This window comes from Ahaetulla prasina, chromosome 6 (assembly GCF_028640845.1).
Source record: "Ahaetulla prasina isolate Xishuangbanna chromosome 6, ASM2864084v1, whole genome shotgun sequence".
NCBI classification, from domain to species: domain Eukaryota; kingdom Metazoa; phylum Chordata; class Lepidosauria; order Squamata; family Colubridae; genus Ahaetulla; species Ahaetulla prasina.
The window spans coordinates 54319153-54347060 of NC_080544.1; the positions used below are offsets into that span (position 1 = coordinate 54319153).

The 27908-nt window shown below is 35.5% G+C and overlaps 1 protein-coding gene across 5 annotated transcripts; it reads right to left on the bottom strand.

Moving 5' to 3' along the window:
* PDCD4 (programmed cell death 4) lies at positions 1-27313 on the bottom strand. 5 transcript variants are annotated; one of them, XM_058189411.1, is made up of 13 exons: positions 27170-27313; positions 14516-14682; positions 13296-13405; positions 11571-11870; positions 10979-11073; positions 9192-9305; positions 8406-8627; positions 6932-7029; positions 5863-5977; positions 3302-3409; positions 2517-2627; positions 1977-2116; positions 1-799 (listed from the first exon to the last, which is right to left on the bottom strand). In XM_058189411.1, the coding sequence occupies exons 3-13, from the start codon at positions 13339-13341 to the stop codon at positions 739-741; spliced, it is 1410 nt and encodes a 469-aa protein (XP_058045394.1). In that variant the 5' UTR covers positions 13342-13405; positions 14516-14682; positions 27170-27313; the 3' UTR covers positions 1-738. The 5 variants fall into 5 exon arrangements, with proteins under 5 accessions (XP_058045394.1, XP_058045395.1, XP_058045396.1 ...); XM_058189412.1 differs by having other exon boundaries at positions 14488-14682; XM_058189413.1 differs by lacking the exon at positions 27170-27313 and adding an exon at positions 16396-16417.
* Between the last annotated feature and the right edge of the window lie 595 nt (positions 27314-27908).

The window sequence follows — 27908 nt, forward strand, 5'->3', positions numbered from 1 at the left end:
TTATACATGCATTGTGCTTGTTTATTCCCAAATTTAGTTCACTGATGAAATCAAGTAATATACGAACATGTAGCTCCTTTCAGGACCAAGGTGAGAGATTTAGATATAGTTTTCAATGTAAATCAACAGGTACTTCTAGAAGTTAATCTGCTCCATAAATTTATTTTACAATACATTCTATAACTGCCCTTTTTCCAGTTTTATAGAAAAAGAATAGGTTTTCCAGCCACCATTTGCTGAACTAAAGACCAAGATCTTCCCCTGAAAAATATATGTTTTGATCATACTAAATTTCTTAGCTCCTTTAAAATAAGTAACTTTTCTGTCTTGGTAGCAGCAACATAGAGGTCTAGCAGCTTACTATAACCCATTGCTTTGAATAAACCAGTGATTTTATCACAAAACGCTGTCCTCAAAAGAAAGGAGCGGCAAGCAGGCATTAATGCAAAACATGGAATGATTGGATTGAATTTATGGCACTTAATAAAAGATTGCTTTGTTTCTGCAAATTTCCATAGAAATGTGGTTATTTGTTCTGTCCAACTATAGGTTCAGAGAAATGAAAGTTGGAAGATTTCTTGCATGAACACAAGTTTATATAACCGTCAGAAATTATTAGTGCCCCAAACAACTGCATCTTTTAAAAATAAATGAACTGTGCTAAGCAACTATTAATATAGAATATATACACATATATTCCCTTTAAACATCTACAGCTGCAAGAGTTCATTCACGTATTCAGTAGCTCTCAGACTTCAGGCGTCCTCCATCTCCTTCACTTACAAAGCGTTTCCTTCCCCTAAAATAAAATACAGATATCATTTTAACAACTCCACTATTCTTTTACTTGGCTAGAGAGTTATCTATCAATCTGGGAAAAGTACACATTAAGTAAACATCTGATCAAGTGTACATCAACTACATAAAGATTTTAATTACCAGGTTTTCTGCTTGTAAGATTAAGATTGGTGAGTGGAAATAAATAGCTACGGCCATCATTAAGCTATGAAGAAACTCTTTCAGGCATTGGCATCTCAAAAGATTCCAGAAGCAGCACTTTTCGTCATAATCAAATGAAAAGCAGAACAGTATATAAAACAGTATATAAAACAATAAATAAAAACTGAATTTACCATTAATTTAATTACAGAATATTTCAAATATTCTGTAAAAATATTTGGCAAACAAACTGGCTGAGCTCAGAAGAGAATCTGGCAATACGTCTAAGTAATGCAAAAAATGAATACATTTAAACACAAATGTAAAAAGTTTAGTATGTAGAATAGAATAGAATAGAATAGAATAGAATAGAATAGAATAGAATAGAATAGAATAGAATTCTTTATTGGCCAAGTGTGGTTGTACACACAAGGAATTTGTCTTGGTGCATATGCTCTCAGAGTATATATACTTGTCATTCCTAATGACACTTGTCCTAATGACACTTGTCATTCCTAATGGTTTGAATAAGTGAGACTACATTGTGCCTAGCTGCAACCTAGCAGTGCAGATAAAGTATTAATCCAAATAAAAGCAAAATACGAAAAATTCAATATGGGAAAATAAGACAATTTTGTCAGAAATGCAGGTTTTTAATATGTCACTGAACAAATAGCGCAACAGTAATAAAGTTTTGTACAGTGCTTATAATTTGGCATGCTGCTGGTGTTTCAGCAACAGTATGTCATTAGGTAGTCTTAATAAAGACAACAACATGTCATTATGTAGTCTTATAAATGGTTTTATAGACAGTTTTAAGTAAGAGTTTTGGACACAAAAATTGGCCATTACCAACAAAATATGGATAAGTCTACATTATAGACATATAAATACTTGCTTTAAAGGGATTATTCAAATTTCTGAGACATTCACATGAATAACTGAATAAGAATCTTATGCAATTTACTTGTTATTAGTTATTTCTGAAACATATGAATATAAATATATACACAATACACATATATTTAAATGTTTACCTGGAAGGACAGAGATCCCTTAATGGTTTTGAAATTATTCCAGCACTAAAGCATTCCTCTACAAATCGCTCAAGTACAGAATATGAATGTGGAACATCAAGATTAATGTCTGGGATTTCATGATAAACACGTTCATAACCCTGCAACATCAATATTAGGTGGAAATATTTAGGATTTATCTCAGACCGATTCTGTATAAAGAGTCAATCTTCATATTACCTTTAAATTTTCACTTCAATAAATAAAGCTCTAAAACAGAGCATTTTCATATATATAGGTCAAGTAGCAAATAATGGCAAAGATCTCTGCCCAATCAAAATAAACTTAGATGTTCTAACATTTATCTTCTGCAAAGCAGTTTCCATTAATTTTTTTAATGTATACCCTTTCAAATTATGTAACAAAGCCAACATTTTGTGTTATCTTAATTTAGAACAGAGCTATTAATGTCACTTGGTGAATATAAATAAGTGCAATCTATCAAACATTAATATTAAAATATTAATGGAAAATACGTGGGAATGTATAATGCACATTTACTCTTTTCATTTGGTCCATAGTGATGACAGCAGATCTCCAGAGGGATTTCAACAAACTAAGCATCATTTTAAAGTTTGTTTCTCCAGTTGATTCCAAAACCATCACAACTGCCTAAAATGTAAACTCAAAGTTAATTTTTAATTACAATGGTAAAAAACAACAACCCATTTTTAAATTGCTGCACTACAGAGTGGGCCCTAGCTATTGCATCAGGGTCAAAAAAAGACTAGGGTCCAAGAGGCTGGTGCTATCCAATCACACTTCGTTATTCAGGTTCACTTTTGGCAAAAAAAATGCCTCAAGTATATAAAATAAATGCATATATGAAATGTTTATAAACATTTAAAATATGTAAGAGAATTCAGGCAAGATTCCTGTTGTGTCATATTCACCAGTCCACTGAGAATATGCCAACATTACTTGGGAGCTGCCCTCCATGATTTCAGGTAGGTCTTTCCATCTTACTTGCAGATTGATACCAGAGGCTAAATCTAGAATATTCAGCATTCTTAGAGTTTGAGGTTTTTCATTCCATATGAATGAGCTTGGAGGATCAATTACTGCAGAAAGGAACTTATTTAAAATGTATTGTTTATCAAAATAAATTCTTAAAATAGTATTATGTACCCTAGGTTACTTACAAGCAGCAGCTTGACAACCATTACAGATAGTATAATTATATAAACTACCCAAAAGAAGTCGTAATCTTTCCTGTGTGTTTGGTTTTTTTTTATTACTAAACAATTAAATTTCCGGTGCCAATTTTTGTTTTATTCCTGCCTTACTTCGTATACAAGTTCATGGTGAAAATGGGGTACTTCTAACTCTTGAAGACAACGTTCTGCTTCAGAAACATCTCCTGAAAGAAGGTACTCCTTCAACAGCATATCAATCTATTGAATTAAAAAGATAACACTATATTAGGGTAAAAAACTTAAGGTTTTTCTGAAACCTATAAGGATGTAAATCTACATTTCCATTTCATATGCAAAAGATAAAAAAACTAGAATCATAAAATGCAAACAGCACAGAGTAATATTTATACATTTATTATAAACATACCTTCACAGTCTATAAAATAAAATTATAATTGCATGCAGGTTTCTATTTTCTTTGAATTTCTCATTCCCAACTTGCAAACAAATATATATATAGGGCATACTAATAAAAGTCAGATCCCACAGTCATCATGTTTTATTAATATTTTATTAATATATTTTATGAAGATTATTCAAAGAAAATGTTCAAAAGTCATGCGTCAAACGAACAAGCGTTTAGAAGAAAATAGCATCCAATTTAAATATTTAATATATTTTTATGTGCTAAATTGTCTATATATAGATCATGATTTTTGATATACCATATATAGGTTAATAGGAAGTCATAATCTATGCTTGTTAGTGTTTTATTCTTTTAAAAATGTCAGTATGCCGAGGTGCTAGAAGTGCAAATTACAAGGATTGTTTTCTAGTCTAAATTATAATTTTTATATAGGTTATCAACATATTTTGTATAAATGCATGCATATATCAAATATAAAATTTAAAATATTAATAAAATTTGCATAGCTGCCCATCTTACAAGAACTGACTAAGTGGTATACAATAATTACCGTAAATAACAATAAATAATTAACAAATATAGTCAACATTAAATATATAGTCCTAGTGGACAACCATTTAGATATGAGCCAGCAGTGTGCAGCAGCTGCTAAAAAAGCCAACACAATTCTAGGCTGCATAAACAGAGGGATAGAATCAAGATCATGTGAAGTGTTAGTGCCACTTTATAATGCCTTGGTAAGGCCACACTTGGAATACTGCATTCAGTTTTGGTCGCCACGATGTAAAAAAGATGCTGAGACTCTAGAAAGAGTGCAGAGAAGAGCAACAAAGATGATTAGGGGACTGGAGGCTAAAACATATGAAGAACGGTTGCAGGAACTGGGTATGTCTAGTTTAATAAAAAGAAGGACTAGGGGAGACATGATAACTGTGTTCCAATATCTCAGGGATTGCCACAAAGAAGAGGGAGTCGGGCTGTTCTCCAAAGCACCTGAGGGTAGAACAAGAAGCAATGTGTGGAAACTGATCAAGGAAAGAAGCAACTTAGAACTAAGGAGAAATTTCCTGACAGTTAGAACAATTAATAAGTGGAACAACTTGCCTGCAGAAATTGTGAATGCTCCAACACTGGAAATTTTAAAGAAAATGTTGGACAACCATCTGTCTGAGATGGTGTAGGGTTTCTGCCTGGGCAGGGGGTTGGACTAGAAGGCCTCCAAGGTCCCTTCCAACTCTGTTGTTGTTATTGTTGTTGTTGTTATTATTATTATTATACCTGTTTTCAGCAGTGTATAAACAAATTGCATAGTTTCAGCAGTTCCTCAGCTCAAGGAAGGGAATGCTATCCATTCTTAAATACGAGTTTTGACTTACATATAATGTAAAGTTGAAGATAGACTGAGAAGGGAACTTGTTCTTCACAGGGGACTGCCTATATGTTTCACAGGGCTGGGGTTTTTTTTCTCTATTGTCAGATCTGACTTTGATGTAGGAACCAATAAGGCACAAACACACCGTGCTAATCCTTGATTGGTTGCACCATTACAAATTATAAGATTACTTCATGCAACATCATAAATACATGCTGTGTTCTTTCCCTACCACCCAATTCACAGCAAGCAGCACAGAATTATTGCTGCTTCCTCTGCTTACTGTGTTTCTTCTTAAAGCTGCAGAAACAGTAAAATGTAACAAAGAAAAAGAAAGAAATATAAAATGTCTATAACAATTCTGCAACGGATATTCTTAATAACAATTACCAAATATCTATAGCCAGTTAATACACTTCAAACAAAATTTGAAGTTCAGTTTACTATGGGTTTTGTGGTAATCAAACTAATAAGAGAAAAAGAAAAACATTCAACTGATCTTCCCATAGAATCATGCAAGAAAAATGAGGCTTCAACTGCTGCCTGACTTGTCTCTGGGCAGCAGGGTCAAGCTACTGAGTCAATATAGAAAAAGTACTGTATAAGCTCCAATCTCTGAGAAAACAGAGAAGTGGATCAATTAACTACTATCTTCTTTGCTTTTTAATACTTTCTTTGAATGAGGCAGCAGGAAGAACTTCACAAAGTAATGTTGCCTAAAGAATTAGTGGACAAATGAGAAGTTGTAGGAGACATTTGTCCACTTGCTTTCTTTATCTGAATGGTCAGGTAAGAACCTAGACAAGGAGAGGAGAAGAATGAAATGCTTAAAAATGTATTGCTTGAGGCCAGAATTATTTTGAATCCATGATTAATATGGAACAAATTACAAACCATTGGGTGTCAAATTACCTCTTTAACAAGATGTTTCACAGACTGCTGCCCACCACCTGAGCCCCATACATTGTCTATGCGTTTTCCCCCTTTGCTCATGCTCAGCAGTACAGTAGCTCGATCCAGAGCAGCTCTATAAAGGAAATGGATTATAATGAGTTTCTTAATATGCCAAGCAAGCAATTGTAAGTAAATATAATCACAATTTTATCTGAAAATCTTAAATTACCAATCTGATCAGACACAGAATTAAAGTATAGTTTAGCAATCTTTTCAGTATCACACATTGCAACATGGCAAGGAGTTATTAAGAAAGGATTTTTTTTCAGCTTTTAAATTAGGTATAATTTGCCTTCCAAAATATCATTGTCTCTTCTCAGAGTTCAAACATGGACATCATATGAGAATTTTTCCCAACTTTATTTTCAGAACAACAATCCTTTTTAGGTAAGATACAATTAAAAGTAATAGTTGGTTCCAAGTTCATGTTCAATGAATTCCAGTTCAAGTAAGGATTTGAACCCGAATCTTTCCACTACCATTCAACATCCTAACCCCTACAAACTCCAAGTTCTTTTAGTGAAAACCAATCTGTTTTGGCTTCTTTTAGAAAACATGATTAAAACCAAACCTGACTAGTTTGTGATACAAGTTTGAACAGCTTAGTTTGGGTTTTGTAGTAATGAAAATTAAGATAAAGTATCTCTGTATTCTTTAATCAATTTTAAAAATAAAAATATTTAACATAGTGTATGATATGTCTGAACCAGGCTAAAACTTTATTTTGTACTCTGAATTTTCTGTTCTCATTTGACAATTTCATATTAATATATCTTACACCACATTTCTGCAGTAATTTTTATACAAATCTAATAAATCTAAATGGATTTTAAAATCTATTATCATTATCCCTTCCATTGTTCACGCCTTTCCCTGTATCTTGTCCTTTTAGCTATCACTGTTCGGAATACTTTTGCATAATCACAAAAATAATCACTACCTTTTTTTCTTTGTAATTAATATTATAAAGCATTTAAAAACTAGTGTATGTAATGCATGACTGAAATATGAAAGGCAGGCAACTTACCGAGCCTGAACACAATCCACAGTACCCTTGTAACCATCTATGTAAGTATTGCATAATATTCCATCTCCAACTGATCTTGCAATAAACTGACCCACCAGCTACCAAGAAAAAGGAACATTTTTTTTCAGACCAAAGTTGAGACAGATACAATAATGTACCAAACAAGAGTATACCCATAAAATTGTGGCGGGGGAAGGAATCTAATAAACAGAGACCGGTTTTCTTTGTTGGGCATATACAGCAGCATAGGCAAAGATAGCATGTTAGTTTGCATCTCTCACGCAAGGTAACCACTCCATTTTCACCATTATCCCCTCAAAACAAAAAGTAAATATATAAGTAAATTACTTTCAGTTTATTTAAGACTAGGTAAAATATCTAATTAAGCCACTATGATGTTTTGTTTGGTTTGAGCTTAACAGGTTGTCTGAAACCAAATATTATAATTTGTAAACTATCATCTATTTTATACACATGCTTGCATACCACTTCAATCACTGCAATTAATCAACTGTGACTTAGTCAATATACGATAGTGTTAAACAAGTCACAGATTAACAGAGGCACAAGATGAATAATAACTGTATGTTAGTAGATCCACAAATAAATGTAAACACCCTTCCACCTCTCCATCTACAATTTAGGGACAGATTGGGACTTAGCAAAGAGAGATGATGAAAATGTTCTTAAAACAAATCATATGATTGCTAATAAAGATGCACATAAAATGTATAAAAGGTGTATATAAAATGTTGCTTAACATACATTTGGAAATGTTCAGAAATGTTTGGAAAGATATGTTTATTTTTATTCGTGCCTCTTAACTCCACATCATATTCCAACATGGATTTTCCCTCCAATTGTACAGGACAAAACAGAAGGAAATATGTGTACAATTCAGTGTAAAATAAGAGCCAGATTGCCAAATGAAAACATTTTCATTTCAAATTAATTCATACACTTTTTAACTTAAAAGTATCATTAGCACTTTGTTTAGGAAACGTTTGCAAGTAAATATAGCAAATTCCATTTCATTCTGTTACAAGTAATTTTTCTAATTTTTTTTTAAAGTGATACGCATATATTTACAATACTAATATATGGTTCTGAGTGGTTAGAATGTAAATTTTCAGTTTGGTAGCCCAAGTTAATACATCTTCAACCCAAACATACTGAGACAAAGAAATACTGTAAGTAACAAGAATATTCAAATGCAGGTGGTCTACATAAGAATGAAATGAATATTCAATATAATTTATATCACAAAATACAAATTTGAGATACAATCCATGCTGTTACACTAGAGTTTACCTTCTGAAACTGGGCAGATTTGATTGATCCATCCATTTCAGAAACCAAACCTTTAGTTGAAGAAGATTCTACTGTTCATATTTACATCTAAAATATTTTTGTTTCAAGTAGCAATGTAGATTAGGATTGAAGCAGCTGTTAAAAACAGATGTACTAAACCAACCTGTGGAGCTCTAGGAGTGTCCAGTACCAATTCTGGTAACTCTTTTAAAAGCCTGTCAAATGACTTTTCCACATCATGTTTGGAAATAACTGTCCCACATAAGTCAGCAAGAAGTTTTGAAGTCATTTCTCTGTGACTAGCCTTTCCCTCCAATGCCAATGACACAGCCAAAACTGGAACACTATATTTCATTTCACCAAGATTGAGGTCTTTCAGCATTTCCTAGAAGAGTAGAAAGTAAACTGTCATTTTATTTTGGGGTGTTATAATTTGAATATTCTACATAAAAAACACAAGGGAATATATTAGTTCATGAGGCTACCTCTTTTACAAGACCATTTTGTGCAGAAAAACTTTTGGTGAGTGGACAGAAAATATTTGGTGGACAGAAAATATTTTTGCTTCAAAATTTATAGAATGTTTTACATGGGAACAAACAGAAGGCGATTTAAACACTTTGGGTTACTCAGAATGGCATTGGTCCATCTCTAGTAATACATAATAAATTAATTGTCCTGAATTTTGAAGTGGACTTGAAGTGCAACTTCAGGTATAAACTATTTCAAATCTAATAGCACCAACAAACATTCAACAGGATGGCTATATTCTAAAGTATAAAGGACTGGAAACACCATGACAAAACTCTTTTAAATTTTTTATTTATACTAGTATTTAATGCATACACTAAAATTATACAGTAAAATTTAAGTGATTAAGAGACTCCATTCTTTAGAGACATTCTAAACTTCATTGAACATCATCTGCCTTTGAAAAGATTAGACATACCGCCACTTCATTAGTATCACCATGTTCAAAATATTCTTGAATTATTGGAGTTAGTGTTTTTTCACATGCTTTTTCATCCAAAGGTAGAACTACAGTTTCATACACACAGTTATCCTATTTCAAATAAAGACAGAATACTTTACTAAACAAACATATTTGAATATTAAGAATATTTATTTTGCTATTTAGCGGTTTCTGCCACCACTTTGCTTCTCTTCTAACATAATCTCTTATGGCAAATTAACAAAATATACAGTTAAAGTCCTGAAGGTAGGCTACCAAACATTATCACAATTCTGGGGCCAGAAAAAAGGCCTTTATAAACCTCAGTGTGCTGAATATCTCTCCAGCTACATATACAAATTTTAAAACAATGGTACTTAATTATTATTGAGTCAACAATTTGTACAAACTTTTTAAATGTGTCTGGGCATTGCACACAGCCTTGCTTAGCTGATATCAAAAATTAAACAGGCTTCAACAGAATATTACTCAAATATAAGATAACCATCAAATATCAGGGCTATAAATTAAACTGGGAAGTCAAAGAAACATCCTGGGACAAGAGAATGGAAAATATTTTCATATATTTGCCCCAAAACTATAGTTAGTCCTCAACTTATGACCACAATTGAATCTGTAATTTTAGTCGTAAGTCATTGTAGTTATTAAGCAAAACTCCCACAACTGCCTTGCTCAACAAACAATCCCAGCTCTCCCTGTTGCAATCATTAAGTGACTGAGCAGGTCAGGGATGTCTTTGGAGAACCAGCGCCCACTAGCATATAGAAACGTGACTCAGGCTATAAGGCCTCAGCCAACTAGGCACAGCAACATGTTGGCTTCATCCGTGCCCTCCACTCCCAGAATTCCCGGCCTTATTCCTGCCCCATAAAACATGGGTTTACTTACCTTCCCTTTCCTGCAGGTGCTGATTGGTGTGGGCAGCCAATATGAGGCTCAGCTAGAAAGATAGTGAAGGCAATCTTCCTCAAGGTTAGAGAAGCAATTTTTCTCAAGGTTGGCTCGGAACAGGAGTTAGGGGGGAGGGAGGAGGTCCATGTACCTACATGGCTGAGGGCTTCCAGGCATGGGAAGTTAAAGAAAAGGGAGGCTTCTCAAGAGCAGTGAGAGGGGAAGGAGAAGGCCTGTGCACCACTGAGCCTTCCAAGAGTGGTGGAGCAGGCAAAAGACCAGACTTCTAAGCAGTGCCAGGAGGGAGGGAGAAGGTACACACATTGCTGGGCCTTAACAACTGAAGCCTTCCAGCCTGAATCAGTTATGCCCAGCATATCAGTGGATCTAATCAACTAAAGCCTCACGGGCAATGGTGGAAAAGGATGGAGTTGTAGCACTCCCATGCACATTAAGGGTGGGCACACTGCAGGCCTGGGTCATACGTCCCTTCGTCCAGCACCATTATAATTTTTAGTAGTCAATAAACAAATAGTTGTAAGTGGAGGACTAAATGTACAGGGATATTTCCATGAAGTCACCAGGAGTAGAGCTGACTCAAAAACGACTTCACATTTTAAAAGTTGGGGATAAGGAAAACAGCATGGTCAAAGCAGAAAGTAAAAAAATACAATATATTCTTATTCCTGCACATTCCAAAAATCTCTTTAAAATCAATTCTGAAGCCCTACACAGCTTTTTATATATATAATAATCACAGAAGAGCTTTGCATAAGCATAAATTAGCAGTCACAGTAGCAGTGTACATAATAGGAAAGCAGATTATATGGTCTCATTCTGAACAATCAACGAACAAACTAAGCATTTTTTACCTGATCATCATCATAGTTGGGATCTTTAATATCCACTTCCTCCAAATCATATACTTGCCCTGGTGTTCCCCAAACACCTTTGCCTCCTGCACCACCTGGCCAAAGGGGTGGGATGAATTTAAAATCAAATGTAACAACCAGATTATAATGATGAATATAGCAATTATCTTATTACTTCCCCTCTAACATCTTAAGTGAAAGTCTAATATCTTTTCTCATATGATTTCTCATATATATATATGAAAGCTTCAAAAGTCATGTGCCCAACTGACAATTCTTCAGTGTTTTGGACAAGATGACATGCCACAATTTTAATACATTTAATATAATATGCTTGTTTTAAATCACTATTTCATTTAAATTAACTGTATCAATATTTGTCAATATTAAAATGAGGACTCTTAACTTTTTTCAAAGAATTCTAAGGCAAATATTAAATTCAAGAGTTCTAGATTTTCAAATCTCTTTGCTGCTTATCTTATTACTTAAAATAAGTAAAAGCAACAAAGGACTGACATGAAGAAAAAAGCAAAATAAAAATCACTCTCTTATTGCTATTTGCTAAAAATAACAACAACCAAACAGCATTCACCTTTCTTTGGTAGGCCCCTTCCTTTTCCAGAACGAGACCGCCTATCCAGATATTTTCCCTTTGGACTTGTTGGCACAACAACTCCACTTTTCAGGGCTTCACCAGTATCACTCACTGAGTCACCTCTTCCAGAGTCTCTAGAGGAATTTTTTCTCAATCTTCTCTTTGCTCTGGCATTGATTTTAGCTTCATTAATAGATGTTGCAGGGATCCAGTTGCCATTGATTTCAACTTTTATTTCATCAGGTCCAACATTTTCCTCCTCACCAGAAAAAGGAGTATCACTAAGATTATCCACTTCTAAAAAAAGAAACACACACACACATACACACACACACACACACATTAGCTGTCAACATAAACTATTCCTTTGAAAAAAACACAAACCTGAAAACACTTACTAATGTTCTGGGGAGTAATAATAGTCATAATGGAGCATATAATTCAGCACAGTATATTTAAAATTATCTATGTTGCAAATTTAATTTTCTTGATGGTTTTATGTACAGCTGAAACAAATTATATACTTGGACCATTACTTCTGTGTAGATGAGGTTTGACCTGAACATGGAGGACATTAACATCAATATTTTGCCACAGACAAATTGCTTCCTCCTCAAACTATAGATCACAGATCCCCTTGATCCACACAATAGCAACAGACTTATATACCACTTCACCATGCTTTACAGCCCTCTCTAAGCAGTTTACAGAGTCAGCATATTGCCCCCAACAATCTGGGTCCTCATTTTACTGACTTTGGAAGGATGGAAAGCAGTTTCAACAATAGTGGACTAGTTAGAATGGTCCGCTGATAGATCCCAACTGCTCTGGATCTATTAGTTGAGTTCTTTAAAAATTTAGTGGGCAATTATGCTTAATTGTGTTTACATAAGTGTGTGTGCATTTCAAATAGCCTGTTCTAAATTTTAAACAAAGCAATTGCTTTCAATTCAAAATGTGAGATTTCGTACATGAAATATTTTGCATTCTAAAAATTTTAGACATTCCTACCACATGCATTAGGTACTACTTTCAGATATAAATCATATACCGTATTACGATAGGAAGCTCGTCAAAATATCTCTTTTTTCTTGAAATGCTTGGAGAGGGGGTTTTTTTTGGTGTTTTTTTTAATGTTTGTGAGCTTCTTGTACACAGCTGGCATGCCATTGTGGAAAAAATGTTAGATCAAAAAATGCTATAGAAAATGTGTCCAGTCGATATTTTATGGAGAAGAACTTAATTCAATTTAGAGACCATTCCTAGATTACAATTTTATATATGCATTTGTATCACAGCCAAAATATGAGGTCTTCTTAATATTCAGTTTTATAGGATTCCTTATATTAAAATAGATTTCTAGTGGCAGGGACAGGATTTATCATAGTTTACAATTTCATTTTATGACTCATATTGTACTGACTACTGTTCCTATAATTTATAATCTATGTAGAGTTTAAGAGCAATTTTCATGTTTTTAAATGTTAAAATATGTTTAGTTACAATCAATTAGTAAAATGCTGAAAAGCTTTAATTTCCTTGTACTTATCTAATCTCTTACTTTTACTAATCTCTTTTTTACTTTTCCCCTTTTTTATGCTTTTCCTTTCCTGAATATATTTTTTTCTTAAAATGTACAATAAAATATATTTATAGAAACTTGTATAAAAGGTGAATATAATATCTTCTGCTTTTTAACTGTGCTTTCTTTTAATTTCTTACCTGTTGTTGTATTGATGATATCTGTCTGTTCATTTTCTACTTCCATAGTTGTTCAACAGTATTTCAGCTACACTGAATATAAATGAAGTTTTTATCTTTTTGTTTCTGACCTAGTTAAGGGAAAGGGGAATTAAAACACTTTTAGCACAATTATGTCAGTTTTAGTAACTTGTAAAAATCCTGTAGCTAGTCATCAATTAGGGCTGAAAAAGTAACGCTTTCAATCCTCATATTTACAGCCTTCACAGGTCTATAAACAAAAAGCTTAAGTAAGATCACAAGCACGGTCACTGTTTCGCTTAGCAACGGCTTTGCCTAACGATCAATCCCAATTGGCTGGTCCCAATTATGATTGTTAATGAGAACGATATTCTCTGACAAAGTGATAAAAGTTAGTTAGTAAATATTAAATTAAGATTACTGTAGTGTTATTTAACAGTGAATTAGTGAGATGAATACATTCTCATAATTTAAAAATATTTCATTTGGCTTCTTGTTATCCATTTAAAACTTGGATTGGTAATATATTTTTATTTCACCAATTGAGTAACCTTTTAACAAACCAATATAATATCTGCACATATTTGTGCACTTTAATGCAAATAAGAGCATAGAGCATTGTAGGCTCTGCACCTTATATATGTATAGTTTAGCATATATAAGAAAACTCTATGTCCAGAATAGAATCTTATTACTATTATTTTAATAGAAATTGATTACCAATACTGGTTGCCTAATTTGTCTACATGGGTCTCTTTTGTAGTTCCCAAAACGTTATACATATCATACCATTTTGTTTGTATGCATTATTTTACCCTAAAAGTAGATAATTGGACTTCAGGAATTTCTATTACTCTATGTTCACTTGTCAACTTTGAAACTTATGCTGTATGACATTTTTAACATAATACCTTAAATTATGTTAGCACCATTGACAAGTTTTATTTCTAATCAAATTGAGTTTAGATAGCATGGTAACTATACATACATCAGAGAAAAAGCAGACAACCATCCTAACAGAATTTTAAATTTTACCTGGGAGCCTTTTATTTATTAAGAAATCCCAGTAAAGTTCTCAGTCAATATTTAACCAATATATCTTCTTTCTCCACATTCTTCCCCTACCTTTAACAAGTAAATACCATGTATTGCTAAGGGCTCATATTATGACATCAGGTGTCTTACTTCATACCTCACAGCAAGGAGTTTTTCTGCATTACCTCAGCCAATCATCCACGAGTTATACAGGTTGCTGATATATTTTCTTTCTGCTAGAAAAGTTCACTTAGATCTTTCTCAAAAACTCAAGATGTCCACGTAATTGTTTAGGTTGTAAAATTAATTCCTTTCCTCTTGATAATGTCTTCCATTACATAAAGTCAGTCTCCTTGAAAGCAAAAGAAAAACCACAATTAACTAGCAAAATCAGTAACAACAGAATAGTGCTTTGTGAACCTAGTATGATCTTTATATACTGTTGAATTTTATCAACTGAATGTATGTTATACAAAGTATACTATTATTATAGTAGTTAAATCAAACTCAGGGTGTGGGACTATCAATCTTTCTTGATAGTAAGATTTTACACCCAAATATAATCACAACAACTTATATAGAAAATAACATCTTGTTCATACTGTGTTTCCCTGAAAATAAGACCCTGTCTTATATTTTTTTTGAACCCTGAAATAAGAGTTTGGCCTTATTGCCATGTGCTCAAAAGCCCGATTGGGTTTATTATCAGGGGATGTGTTATTCTGGGGAAAACAAGGTATTATTTATTTAAATAAGGAATGAACATGCACACACACACACACACACACCGGAAGGAAAACATCCACTAGCTTAGAGCTGAAAACTGAAAAATAACATATTTCTAAGATGTTTATACTTGTGACTGATCTTATAAGCACTCATCTAAAAGCCTTGAACTTGAAGGAACTTCTGTGTGGCAAATAAATTCAGTGTATAAGCATATATAGGTTATCCAATAAACACAGTTAAACATCACACAGTACCTAAAAGAATGGTATATGTATTGATTGGAGAAGAGGGGCAACCATTTTTCACAAATGTTACTTAAATATGGAAAACATGTTATTTTTATTATTAAATCATTGCATTACCTATACTGATCCAAATGGAGTATTTGCCTCATTTGTATTAGTCACTGAATTGTTTGACCTGTTGCATATGAAATCCACTGGGGTCAGCTAAACTGAAGTAACACTCTATTTTGCTATTGGACTTTGGCTGAGAGAGACTAATAGTAATTAGTTAAAACTAAAAGGTCAAAAGAAAGGAGAACAGTTAAAATTACTTTTTAAATTATTTAATAAATAATCTGACTTTGGTAGAGATTTAGAGATAGATGAATAGTACTGCTAAACAATATGCTTATTTTAGAGAAAGACACAGATGGTTTTCAAGACGTGACATGATATGGATTCTTAAGAACTTAGCAAATAAGATTTCTAAGGTGGATATTTTACCTAAACTTTTTCTAATCATAACTCACTTTAATATTTAAGAGAAAATCTACAACATTTTGGTAGATATATAAAATGAAGGGATATTACAAAAGGAATTAATGACAGATGACCATAAAAAGAAATTACCGTATATACTCGAATATAAGCCGATCCGAGTATAAGCCGAGGTCCCCAATTTTACCCCAAAAACTGGGGTAAACTGGGGACTCGAGTATAAGCCGAGGGTGGGAAATGAGGCACCTACGGTTGAAACCCTCCTCCCCCAGCTGAGAAGGCTGGCGGCCCCCCCGCCCCGCCCTCTCACTGCACGGGCAGGGCTTCCCCGCGCCGTCCGGTAAAATGTGAAAAAAAGAAAAAAAAAAACAACTCGAGTATAAGCCGTATATACTCGAGTATAAGCCGAGGGGCTTAAAAAAAAAAACACCTCGAGTATAAGCCGTATAGACCCGAGTATAAGCCGAGGGGACGTTTTTCAGCACAAAAAACGTGCTGAAAAACTCGGCTTATACTCGAGTATATACGGTAATTTTTAATAACTATTTAAATAAAGGTATTAATTTAAGGATTGATTGGGATACAAGTAAAGGCCTTTATGGAAGGTTACTTACTTTATTCAATGTAATGGTATTTGAAAAAGAAGTCCCAAGAAAAATTGCAGGCTATTTTGGATGAAATTTTTAAAAAGAGAGTTTACAAAAAACAGTGGCAAATTCAACTATAGTATATCAGATCAACATTTTACAACAATTACCTATGTTAAATATAAGAAAAATAGACTAAATTGAACTATGCAAAACAGAAGAATTTTGAGTTTGCAAATAAACCAAAGAAATGGTTTGCTTATCAATCGAGAAAGGAAAAAGAATATTGAAAATTCAGGATGCCAACACTGTATTATTGAAGAATGCATATATACATAAAAAATTCATGACTTTTATTTCAATTTGTATATAACATATAAACTACTTTCTTGGAACAGATAGCGGAGTATTTTAAAAATAGAACTTACCTAAATTTTCACAATCTTAGAGACCAATTATGAATACCCCTATAACTATTAGGCAGATATTAGAAGCTGTAAAAAAAACTAAAATAGGAAAGGCACCAGGAACAAATGGATTACCATGTTCTTATTATAAATGTTTTGAAGATCAACCTTGGCAACCATTTTAGACAGTGATGAATTCTGTTTTACAGGGCATTCCAATGCCAGAATTGTGAAGAGAAACCAATATTGCTTTATTACCAAAGGAAGGACAAGATTCAACTTCTGCTAAGAATTATAGACCAATAGGGGAAGTCTGCCACCTGCTAAATACATTTAAAAATAAAATAAAGAAGAAAATATAATTGGCTGACATTTTAAAATCAAGTCATATCTGCTGTTAGATCTTCAAATATTAAGAAAATTCTGGCTAACAATGTATTTTAAGTTTGCTCTTTTAAAGGGTAAAGTTAAAAGTGTCCCTGCGGGTTGTAGCCTGCTATTCATGACTGACTTCAGGGGGAAGTACTCATCTCCGTTTCTTAAGCCAAAGAGCCAGTATTGTCTGGAGATGTTTCTGCGGTCATGTGGCTTACATGACATCATGCCACAGCACAAAGCATATGGCACAACACAGAACACTGTTACCTTCTCATATGCTTATATGTGGTACCTATTCATCTACTTGAATTGTATTCTTTCAAACTGCTAGGTTGGCAAGAGCTGGGACAAGTAACAGGAGTTCATTCCATCTCACGGCACTTGGGTCTTGAACTACAGAATTGTAGAACTTTAATGGTCTAGCACACAGCGTTCTAATCACTGAGCCACTGCATACCTTTTGCTCTTTTAAGCATAAACTAAACCTTGTTTAACAAAGTTTATTTTCCTATCTACAGTGCTTTGAACAGCACATAGAATGTACAGTCACTCTTTTTAGCAGTAACAAATATCATCAGTCTATAGCTCTGAAAGTGCTGCAAATGTTTAGTATCTGGTCTATTTATTTTATTTACAAACATATGATATCCTAAGACATAGGATATGTCTTAATATCTTCAGAAACTTTCACAACACGTAAGTACTGTGTAAAAATTGAAAATGGCAGTACTGACTTCTTTGCAATTAATACTGGTAGTTGTAGTTGTGGTTGTAGTTCTATCCCCATTTTTATTTCTGATTATCACAGACTATACCATAGGAAAAGAAGTGAATAAGTTGGATTTCAGCATTCTATGGAATAAGCAAGGCAAATTGACTGACCTAGATTTTTCTGATAGCATAGCTTTACTTGAAAACACTAAGATATCATGACATTGGCACTTGAAGCAGAAGCAAGTAGACTTAAAAATTAGTGAAATTGTGAACAAGATGATGCACGCTGGCAATGTTCAAAACACCACTCTGACAACATTAGAACAGGCCTTAAAACTTTGCAGAACAATTTAACTACCTTAGTAGCATCATGAATAAAGATGGGGGAAGGAGATGCGAAATGCCAAATGGGTAAAGCAACTGCTGTCTTCCAACAAATGTGCTCAATTGGATCACATCTGTTATAAACACAGCAACCAAAATCAGATTATTTAATGTCATTGTCACACCAACTACCATCTATGTCAATGAGACCTGGAAATCTACAACAAAAATTATTCATAAGATATCTTCCAACAACGTTGTCGCAGAAGATTCTTCATATCTCATATCAGGTCTATGTCACAAATAAGGAAATTCTACAAAGAAATAATTTCTGAAGACTCTCTGAGACAGTGACAGAATGTAGAATGTGCTTTGCTGGACTGGTGATCGGTGTAAGTGAGCAACGTTCAGCAAAAACTGCAATCAATTGGATACCACCAGATGTTCAGAGAAAAAGAGGAAGGCCAAAGAAAACCTGGTTCCAGACATTTCAGGAAGATTTGAAAAACATCAGCCTTAAATGGAAGAATGCACTGTAGCTGTGATCCAAAAATTGTGGAATATACTTGTATATTCCCACAGGATATAATAATATTTATTTTATATACTATTAAATTTATATATGCCATCATCCATCTCATATCTAACCACTGTGTTTATATTGAATAGAAAACTAACTTCATTATCAAATAAAAACAATTCAAATTAAATGTAACATTGTACTTAAAATCATTTTATTACTTGGCATTCAATGTTTTATTCCTTTTTTTTATCTAAGAAAACGTCGGTTTAGCTATAACAGCAACTTTGTTTCCTCATATAAGAAAAGCAGCTGGGTTTTTTCCCCCCAGCACTAGTCAAACCAGAAACTAATCAAGGAGAGAAGCAACTTAAAACTAAGGAGAAATTTCATGACACTTAGAACAATTAATCAGTGGAACAACTTGCCTCCAGAAGTTGTGAATGCTCCAACACTAGAAGTTTTAAAGAAGATGTTGGATAACCATTTGTCTTAAGTATAGGCTTTCCTGCCTAAGCAGGGGATTGGACTAGACTTCCAATGTCTCTTCCAACTCTGTTATTCTATTCTATTCTATTCTATTCTATTCTATTCTATTCTATTCTGAAAGGAAGATTTGAACAACTTAAAAAACTTATTTTCTTATTTAAAAAAACTACAATTATCTGAAGTTGGACATTTTGAGGCTGAATTAGCATGTATGAAATAAATACAAAAGGTATCAATTTCTTCTCTGATAAGCAGGAAGATCACTGCAGCATGTTGTTAAACACTGATGTTCTATTATGTCTGAATATGACTACTGTGGTTTGTAATGCAAAGCTAGGCCATTTACAGTACTTCATTTACATGTATTTTGAGTCACTATATCAGACAAGGTGTTATGATCACTAAATTCAGATCTGTAATTTGAGTTTATGAATGGGCGGCTATATAAATATGATATTTATTAGGTGATATATGTACTTCAATAGTGGTGATCTCAGTAATGAACATCCTAGCTGGGGAATTCTGAGTGTTAAAAATCCATTCACCTGAAACATTCCAGGTTGGGGAAGGGTGGCTCAGGATGAATACCATTCTGAACTAAAATCCGTGACATGATAAGCTGAGCAATAAACTGATTTTGTTTGTATGTGTCTGTCTTTAAATCAGTGTTGACCGCTGGAAACTGCCTGGATTAGCCCCTGCAAGTTAGCTTGTCAAGATTTTCAGAAGTAGTTTGCCATGATTGATTCAACATCACCAGTTGGTTTTGTGCTTAAGACAGAACTCGCAGTCTCCCGTTTATAGCCTGGGTCTAAACCATTACATCAAACTGGCTCTCAATAAACAGAATAAAATGGGTTAAATTCAAGAACCTATGCTAAATAAAACATGGTTTACTGTGATACATAAACCTAGTAACCATCACTTAACACTGGAATCTCACAGAACCTATCTCTCCACAGGAACCCCACCATTTATCTTAATTTCAAAGAAGGTAATAACTTTTATAAACTTTTCCAGACTAGAAATTCTGAAACACTAACTTTCACTAAAACAATGCTTTGGGTAATTTTAGATAACAGAACAGTTTTGGAAAACAGAAATTTCTGTTCTGTTTGAATAAAAATAATTGGTGCCCTTGACGGAATGAAGGAAAAAATGTAGTTGCATTTAATACCTATCCTTAAAACAACAAATTAATCAAATGGGAAATCAGACACGAACTTGCATAGAGTACCTGCTTTTGCCACACAGTGCAGTCCTTTCCACACCACCCCAGAATTCAGTTGTATTATTTTCCATAATGACTTTTCTTCCAGAGAAAGAACCAGCCTTGACAGCTGTCAATGTTGCTTCATGTAAATTAAAGCTAAATTTGCATAACCCAGTAAGCCACAAATTATTTTAACATAGTTTACTGAATAACCACAACTGCTAGGGTTCATCCAAAATGGTAAGCCTTAAATCCAGGTTTACAAATCACAGTAAGTTGGTTGAAACAGAAGTTAACAATTACAGTTGACATTACAGTTCAGCAACAGGGTCAAGTCAAGCACAACCGACCGAATGTACCTCAAATCAGTTAAATAATTATAAGCAAAACTACCCCCCCAAAAAAACTTTTTCAAGATAACTTGATTGCCACCTCTAAAATTGGGGAGTCTCCACAATGTGAAAAGCAAAGATAGAATTGTGAAATCTAAGGTTACTCACAGAGTGACAGGAGGCTGGGCACAGCAGTAAAAGAGCTGTTTGGACAGCAACTGCTTTAATCTTCGTTAAAGGGGCAAGATTCTGTTTCTGCAAGCTGGAGGACTCACCTACCCCATTATTGCCTATTCTTCTTCCTCAGCCCCGCCTCCTTTTCAAAGCAACCGCGGTTAGCAAAGGAGGGGTATGCGCTCCACTTTATCTAGGTGGTGATTTTTACTCGGATCTGGGCACTTAAAAGAGCCGGCTCTCATCGCGCACTTTTATGGGAGGAGAGCCCCAGCTGCCTCAGGGCTCTCAGGATGGTCGTTAGTGTGAAACGGGACCAAGAGCAGGGGAAGGAGACCGAAAGCGGAAGCCGTACGAGACCTGCGATCTCTGTCTGATCTCTTTTTTTATTATTGTCACAACAGTATACACAAGCATTAACATAAAACAACAACACATCATATAAGCATATATATAAGCAAAAGTATGCAATAACTATATTAATTTGATATAATGAAAGGAAACAATAGGACAGGAACTGTAGGCACTTTTGTGCTCTTATGCGCGCCCCTTATAGTCCTTTTAGGAATGGGAATGAATCTCCACCTCAGAAAAGACCAAACAGTGCCAGGAGAGACGGCACAGCAGTTCCCCCTGACCAGTTCGAGAAGCGGGAGACGGACGGTTCCGAAATGTGAAAAATAATTAAAAAAATAAATACTCTCTCACGACTTCAGACATAAAAAAACCGCATCCTTTTCCCTCACAGCGCCGCCCAAAAGGCGAGTCCTCAGCTTTTAACGTCACGCTCCCCGAGGACAGCGAAGGAGTCAAATTACCATAGGCGGCGGCCTCGGAGCTGCTCAGACGGCTACACCTCTTTCCCCCCTCCCCTTAAGTCGGTCCCGCCGGTGCTCGCTTTCCCTTGGTTTCTGTTTGTTTTTCTTCTGCCCAGCAACACTAACGCGAGCGCCCGAATCTGATTGGACAGTTTGGCCCTGGCCGATGCAACCAATGTAAAAGGAGAAAAGCCAGGTGATCCTATGGCAGAGTGCTTAAACAAAAACAAGGGGGGGGAGGGTGCGTGACGCCCTGATAGAAGTTGACCAAACCATCTCAAGTAAAAAAAGGAGGAGATAGATTACTTTGAAATATCAGCGATGGGGTAATTGCAGATAAATGGATCAACCAGGTTAAGGTTCAAAGGTAAAACATCAAAAGAAAAGATCATTATCAATGCATGTCCTGTAAGGGTGAATTCAACCTTTTTTTTCTTCAGAAAAACAAACAGCGATAAGGCAGGCTGTGGCTAAATTACTGGTGAATGTATGGCCTCGAAACAGCTTGTCGGCAGTAATTATTCCCATCCCAGAATTCAAGCCCCTAATTTACTTTCTGAATAGATTCCTTAAACTTAATGGGACTTCTAAGTGAACACACACAGGATTATGTCCTTAAAGTAAACTTGCTGGACTCTTTAAGATCAGCGATAAACTGCCTGTTTTGAACCTCAGCAGATACATGATAAACAGCTGCTCTCCTGCTAGAGTACTTGCACTTTCAAAAGGTATTAGATCACCTTTGCAGTTCATTAATTTATTATTCAGTAACCAAAGTAGGTGCATTTATAAGAAGCCAAGAATGCTGTCAAAAGTGCAGTAAAATGCAAACTTCAAAAAAAAAACCTTCAAAAGAAATCATCTAAGATGGTATTAAAATGTTCCTGGCAGAACGCATCTCTGAAATGGCTGGCATAAATGTTATTTGGATTCACTTTTCCATTACACAAGAATGTGCACTTACAGCTTATGATTAACCTCACCCCATCCTTTAAAAAAGACTCTCCCTGACCTTCCAGTTAGCCTGCTTTAGTGTATACGGAGCCTCCCCCTTAATTACATAGTGTAACTTTTGAATAGCTGGCAGCTGTCTTTAGTTAAAAATAGCAATGCTAAAATTTCAGTAAAGTATCCCCATTATTGATGCTTTACCAAAAGTCAAACTAGACTTTACTCCCCCAGCATGTCCCTTTTCATATTAGAAAATAGCTGGAACAAATCACTTAGAATCTAAAACTGATCTTACATATTACTCAAAAACACACTCTTCAACACAGTTCAACTTCATTTTAGCATCTTTGCCATTGCAGCATCAGAGGAAGTAATCTTTTTTTATCAGAAAATAATTGCAAATGAAGGATGAATGAGTCGTGTGAGTTGAGCAGCCAAATAAATTTGGTTAATAAAGATTTTGGTAGCGAATGACGGAAATTATGTTTATTCTACAACAGGATTCTGCATAAACATGTCAAATTATTTGAAAAATCATTGAAAAGCAATGCAAAAATTTTTCCAGCTTCATTTTTGCAATTACATATATGAATAATTATCACTATTCCTTTATAATTGCAGCCAAAATGAGCTGCACATTCCTAATGCTATTTATACCAAAAAAAAAAATTAAAATGAGGCATGCTTTTACTTTCTATCAATAACTGAAGTTTTCCTTTCTAAGAGAAATTAGATTGAAGAAATATCCTTGTTATAATTTGGAAGAGCATAGTTTAAACCCATCAGCAGTGCCTTAACATTTCATTTCTAGTTTCCATGTTTTTCTTAAAAGCACTGCAGAAAAATGCAAAAGACTGTAGGCTATAATTTAGTACAATACAATCATAAAAAGCTAAAAATGAGAGCTATTAAAAAACATAAAACCTGTTCAAAGAAACAAAGGTCATCTAGTTCATGCTTCTGCTAGCTAATGCATTAGCTAGATGGCAAAACACCATGAGCAGGGTGACCTTGGAACAGTCATTTTCTGTCAGAAAATGGGAAGGAAGCAATAGCAAACAACTTCTGAAAAACCTTGCCAAAAAAACTTGCAGGGACTTGTCCAGGCAGTGTCCAAGAATCAGACACAATTCCATGGAGAAAAAAATAATTCAATACACTTATCATGGTGGAAAGAATAGCAAAATGTAAATGTACTGGTGACTGCATTTTTATCCCTGTTGGATAAATCCAGGCTGGAAGAGTTTTTAAGTATGTGGAGGATAAAACTGATTTTGCTGTGAGTTGGACATTAGCTAAGTAGGTCCAGCTGAGATAGATGCATTGTCTTCCAAGATTATTTGGGATCAGTTTGAGTCTGTGAATCTTGAGGAATTCTATGCGCTATGTTCTATGTGCAGGGTTCCATGTGCTGTAAGTTTTGCAACATGAAGACTAGATCCCTGCCTTTATCTGTTTTGTGAATGCTGCAAGGAGGTACTGAACCTACCTATCCTCAATAATTATCAGTTTCACATTTTATAAAAAATTGATTAGCTGGGCCCTTTTCAGTTGGGATTCAGATTTGCATAAAAGACTGAAACTACATTAACTGTTCTTATTGATGATCTTTAGTAGGAGTAATATAAGGAGAATGCAAGCCTTCTCATTCTGCTGGATCTTTGATACCACCAATCATGACTTTCTTCCAGGCTAGTTGAAAGTGGGAGCACCGTTTTTCAGTGCTGTTCCTTTCTGAGAGGTTACTTTCAGTGGAGCAGAAATCACATCTATGAGTAGTGAATTGCAGAGTGTTGCAGGCTTGGTCTATCCTACCTGTTTTTAACATCTATACAAATCTGCTGGAATAGGTCATCTCCTGGCACAGAGTGATCTACAAAGAAAACTGTATATCTCCATTCTGGATTGGAGAAGAGATGTGGTACAGATTCTATCAGGGTCTGGATCAAGGGGGAAAACTAGCAGGTTCTGGAGAACCGGTAGTGGAAATTTTGAGCAGATCAGAGAACCAGTAGCGGAAATTTTGAGTAGTTCAGAGAACTGGCAAATACCACCTCTGGCTGGCCCCAGAGTGGGGTGGGAATGGAGTTTTTGCAATATCCTTCCCCCAGGAGTGGGGAGGGAATGGGGATTTTGCAGTATCCTTCCCCTGGAGTGGGGTGGGAATGGAGATTTTGCAGTATCCTTCCCCTGCCACACCCACCAAGCCACGTCCACCAAGCCACACCCGACCCACCAAGCCACGCCCACAGAACCCTTAGTAAAAAAAAATGGATTTCACCACTGGTCTGGATAAGTTAAACAGGCTTAAGCCAAATCTCAGCAAAATGGAATGGAAACCTAAATAAATGTGTCATCAGGTCCGGATTGCTCTTCCCCAAACAGAGCTGTACAGTTTAGGAATCTTTTTCAACTCGTAGTTCCTGCTATGCATTAGGTGAGGCTTTGGTTAGAAGATCCTCAGCACAGCTGTGGCTTTTTTTTTTCAATTAGAGGCTTTGCACAGTTATTCGCACCCTTGTCACCTCCTGCCTGGGCTACTGTTCTTGAAGACTAGTCAGAAGCCACAACTGTTTAACAAGGTGTTTTTTTTCATGTAACACCCTTGCCAAGTGATAAATTGGTTGTTGGAGAGTGTCCAGGTATAACTAAAAGTGCTGCTTATTATCTTGAAAGCCTTTCAAGATTCAGGATAACTCAGAGATATCTTCTCTCTGTTTCAATCTGTCTGCTCAACAAAATGTGAAAAAGGCGGCTTCCTGAGGATCCACTGCCAAAGGGAATGCAACTGAGCATTCTTGATGATAACCCCCTATATTCAAATATCTGGACCATCCCCTTCTTCATTTACTTCTAAAGAGGCTTGAAAACATGGCTATTCCAGAGAGGACTAGGGCCAAATGAGTATTATTCTATCCCAGGGATGTCAAACTCGTGGTGTCACATTGTCACATGACATATGACTATTTTCCCCTTCTATAAAACGGGTGGGAGTGGCCAGCACGTAATGCATCCAGACTGTGACTTTGACATTCCTGTTCTAGCCCAAAGGCTGTGCACTTGATATTTTTCAATAGTTATACTGTATTTTTTTTTCAGTTGTAACCCTATGTTATATGAGAACCTGTTCATTGCCTGTGATAATTGAAAGGTATAAAAACCCAAATAAATCTATTCACATATAAACATTCCAACTAGGTAATGATTACCCACATCTACATGTGGTACAAGTAAATCAGGATACGAAATGTAGAAAAAATATTTTTAAAAACCCATATCCAATAGCACTAGTTATTCAAACTAGCTAGAAACATTATTTTCCAGTCAGATAAATAATATGAGCAAAATTATCCAAGGATACTGCTTACCACCTTTTTTTTTACAGACTCATATACAAATAATTGGAGGCAGTAAGAAAAACCGAAGCCCTATAGAAACTACAAGTAACAGGGTGGGAAGGGGGATGGAGAGATTTACAATCCAGGAAAGATATTCACAATGTTTCGGATGTGGGCCAGTATGTCGCTTTCTAAATTCAGAGGGCCATAACTGAAAAACCGACTTTAACCTACGGTATCTTCCATAGGACCATACAATCTAGAATTGCTAGTTTTCTGAATGTTTTTGTTGCCTTCTAGCGTTCGCCCTGATTATCTGCAGCCCAGGTATGGGAACGCTATCTACTTCCACAGATTATCATACCTCGAACCTTGGCAGGTCGCGTTAAAACACAGCAGCCACGGCATGCAAAAGTTTGACTCAGTATAAAGCAAGCCCGTTATGCAACAGCACTTACACCCCGTTTCTAATCATCAGAAAATCAACTAGTAGGCTGATCATTATAACATACGAGTAGGATTAATCTGTAAGACTTCTTAGTATAAACGTATTTCTTCGAAGTATGTCCTGCTGCGTTTATAGCAAGGCTTAAAAAAAAAAACAGCTTCAAGCTGCAATGCTGTGCACGTGCTATAGATCTGAGCCTTATGCAGAGAGTTCCGTAACGAGATCTATCGAACAGAGTGGAACTCAGTATTGTACGCAGCATCCGGTAGCTGTCTCTCAGCCTGCAATCTTTCACAGAGGCTTGAGAAGCAAGGTCTAACCCAATGCAGCGGCACTTACTTCGAAAACACCGCACGCTGATCAGATTGGTCCAAAGCTGATTTGGTAACCAGAATTATCTGGCTTCGTGCAACTGAAACATCAGAAAAGTCAACCACTTTCCCTTTCTACAAGTTTCGTCAAGCACAGGCGAACAAAACGTGTCCCCGTGCACTTGTTTTTTTTAAAGAAAACGGAGCGAACCATGCTCGCATTTGTTCAGGTGGAGAAAACCCAACATATTGGATTTAATCCTCCTGGTAATAAGACGGCCCTGGCGCACAAGCAATTCCATCCTTCTAATTTCTTCGGCGCGACAATGAGAGAGAAGAACATTAAAGAACTTAAGCAACTTAATGAAGAGGCTGAAAAGTCACCCTTTTCCTCAGAAGTCCCTGATCGCAGATTCCTAGCTCTTTCTCCTCCGCCAACCAGTTTCTGTTCCTTCCACTCATTTGCGGTTGTTTTCAAACAGGTCTTGGGTTTCTTTCCACGTTTAGCCACATGTAGGCCCGCCTATAGGGCTCAAGAAAAGCAACTATTTGGCGAGGCGGCCGTAAAATTACCATAAGTTCTTCCTCCAGGGCGGAGCGTGCTTAAGCAACTTTTCTTAAGTTTTTTTGAAACCGCGTCAACTGCCATTTTCTTTTGCGCACTTAATTTTGTCAAGAACTTGAAGGCCATTTATTCGATTTAGGTTGCTGTCCTGTGCGTGTCGGAAAGTAGTCGTGGCTGTCTCTTCCGCACAGTTCTCTGTTATTTACCAAGAAGTAAAGGCCGATTAAGTTCAATGGAAATTAATTCTAGGTAGGCAGATGATTGCAATCCTGAGAAGAAGAAGAAAGCCCGCATAACGCGGCGTCTGATCAACCAGACTAAAGAGCCATGAAATCAAAGATACTGTACTTTCTTTTCTATGCAAAGTGGGGTTTTTTCTGCTACTGTGTGTAGGCGAATAGCGCACCAAATGCTACTAGTAACAATAATTATTGTTCCATCACAGCTCTTAAGGGACTGTGTCAAGAGTTCATGGTGCAGATCATTATTGAGTACGTTTGATGTAGGCAAATGATCTGTTTTGAGCATTGGAAGTGCCTCTTGAATCACAAAGCAGAT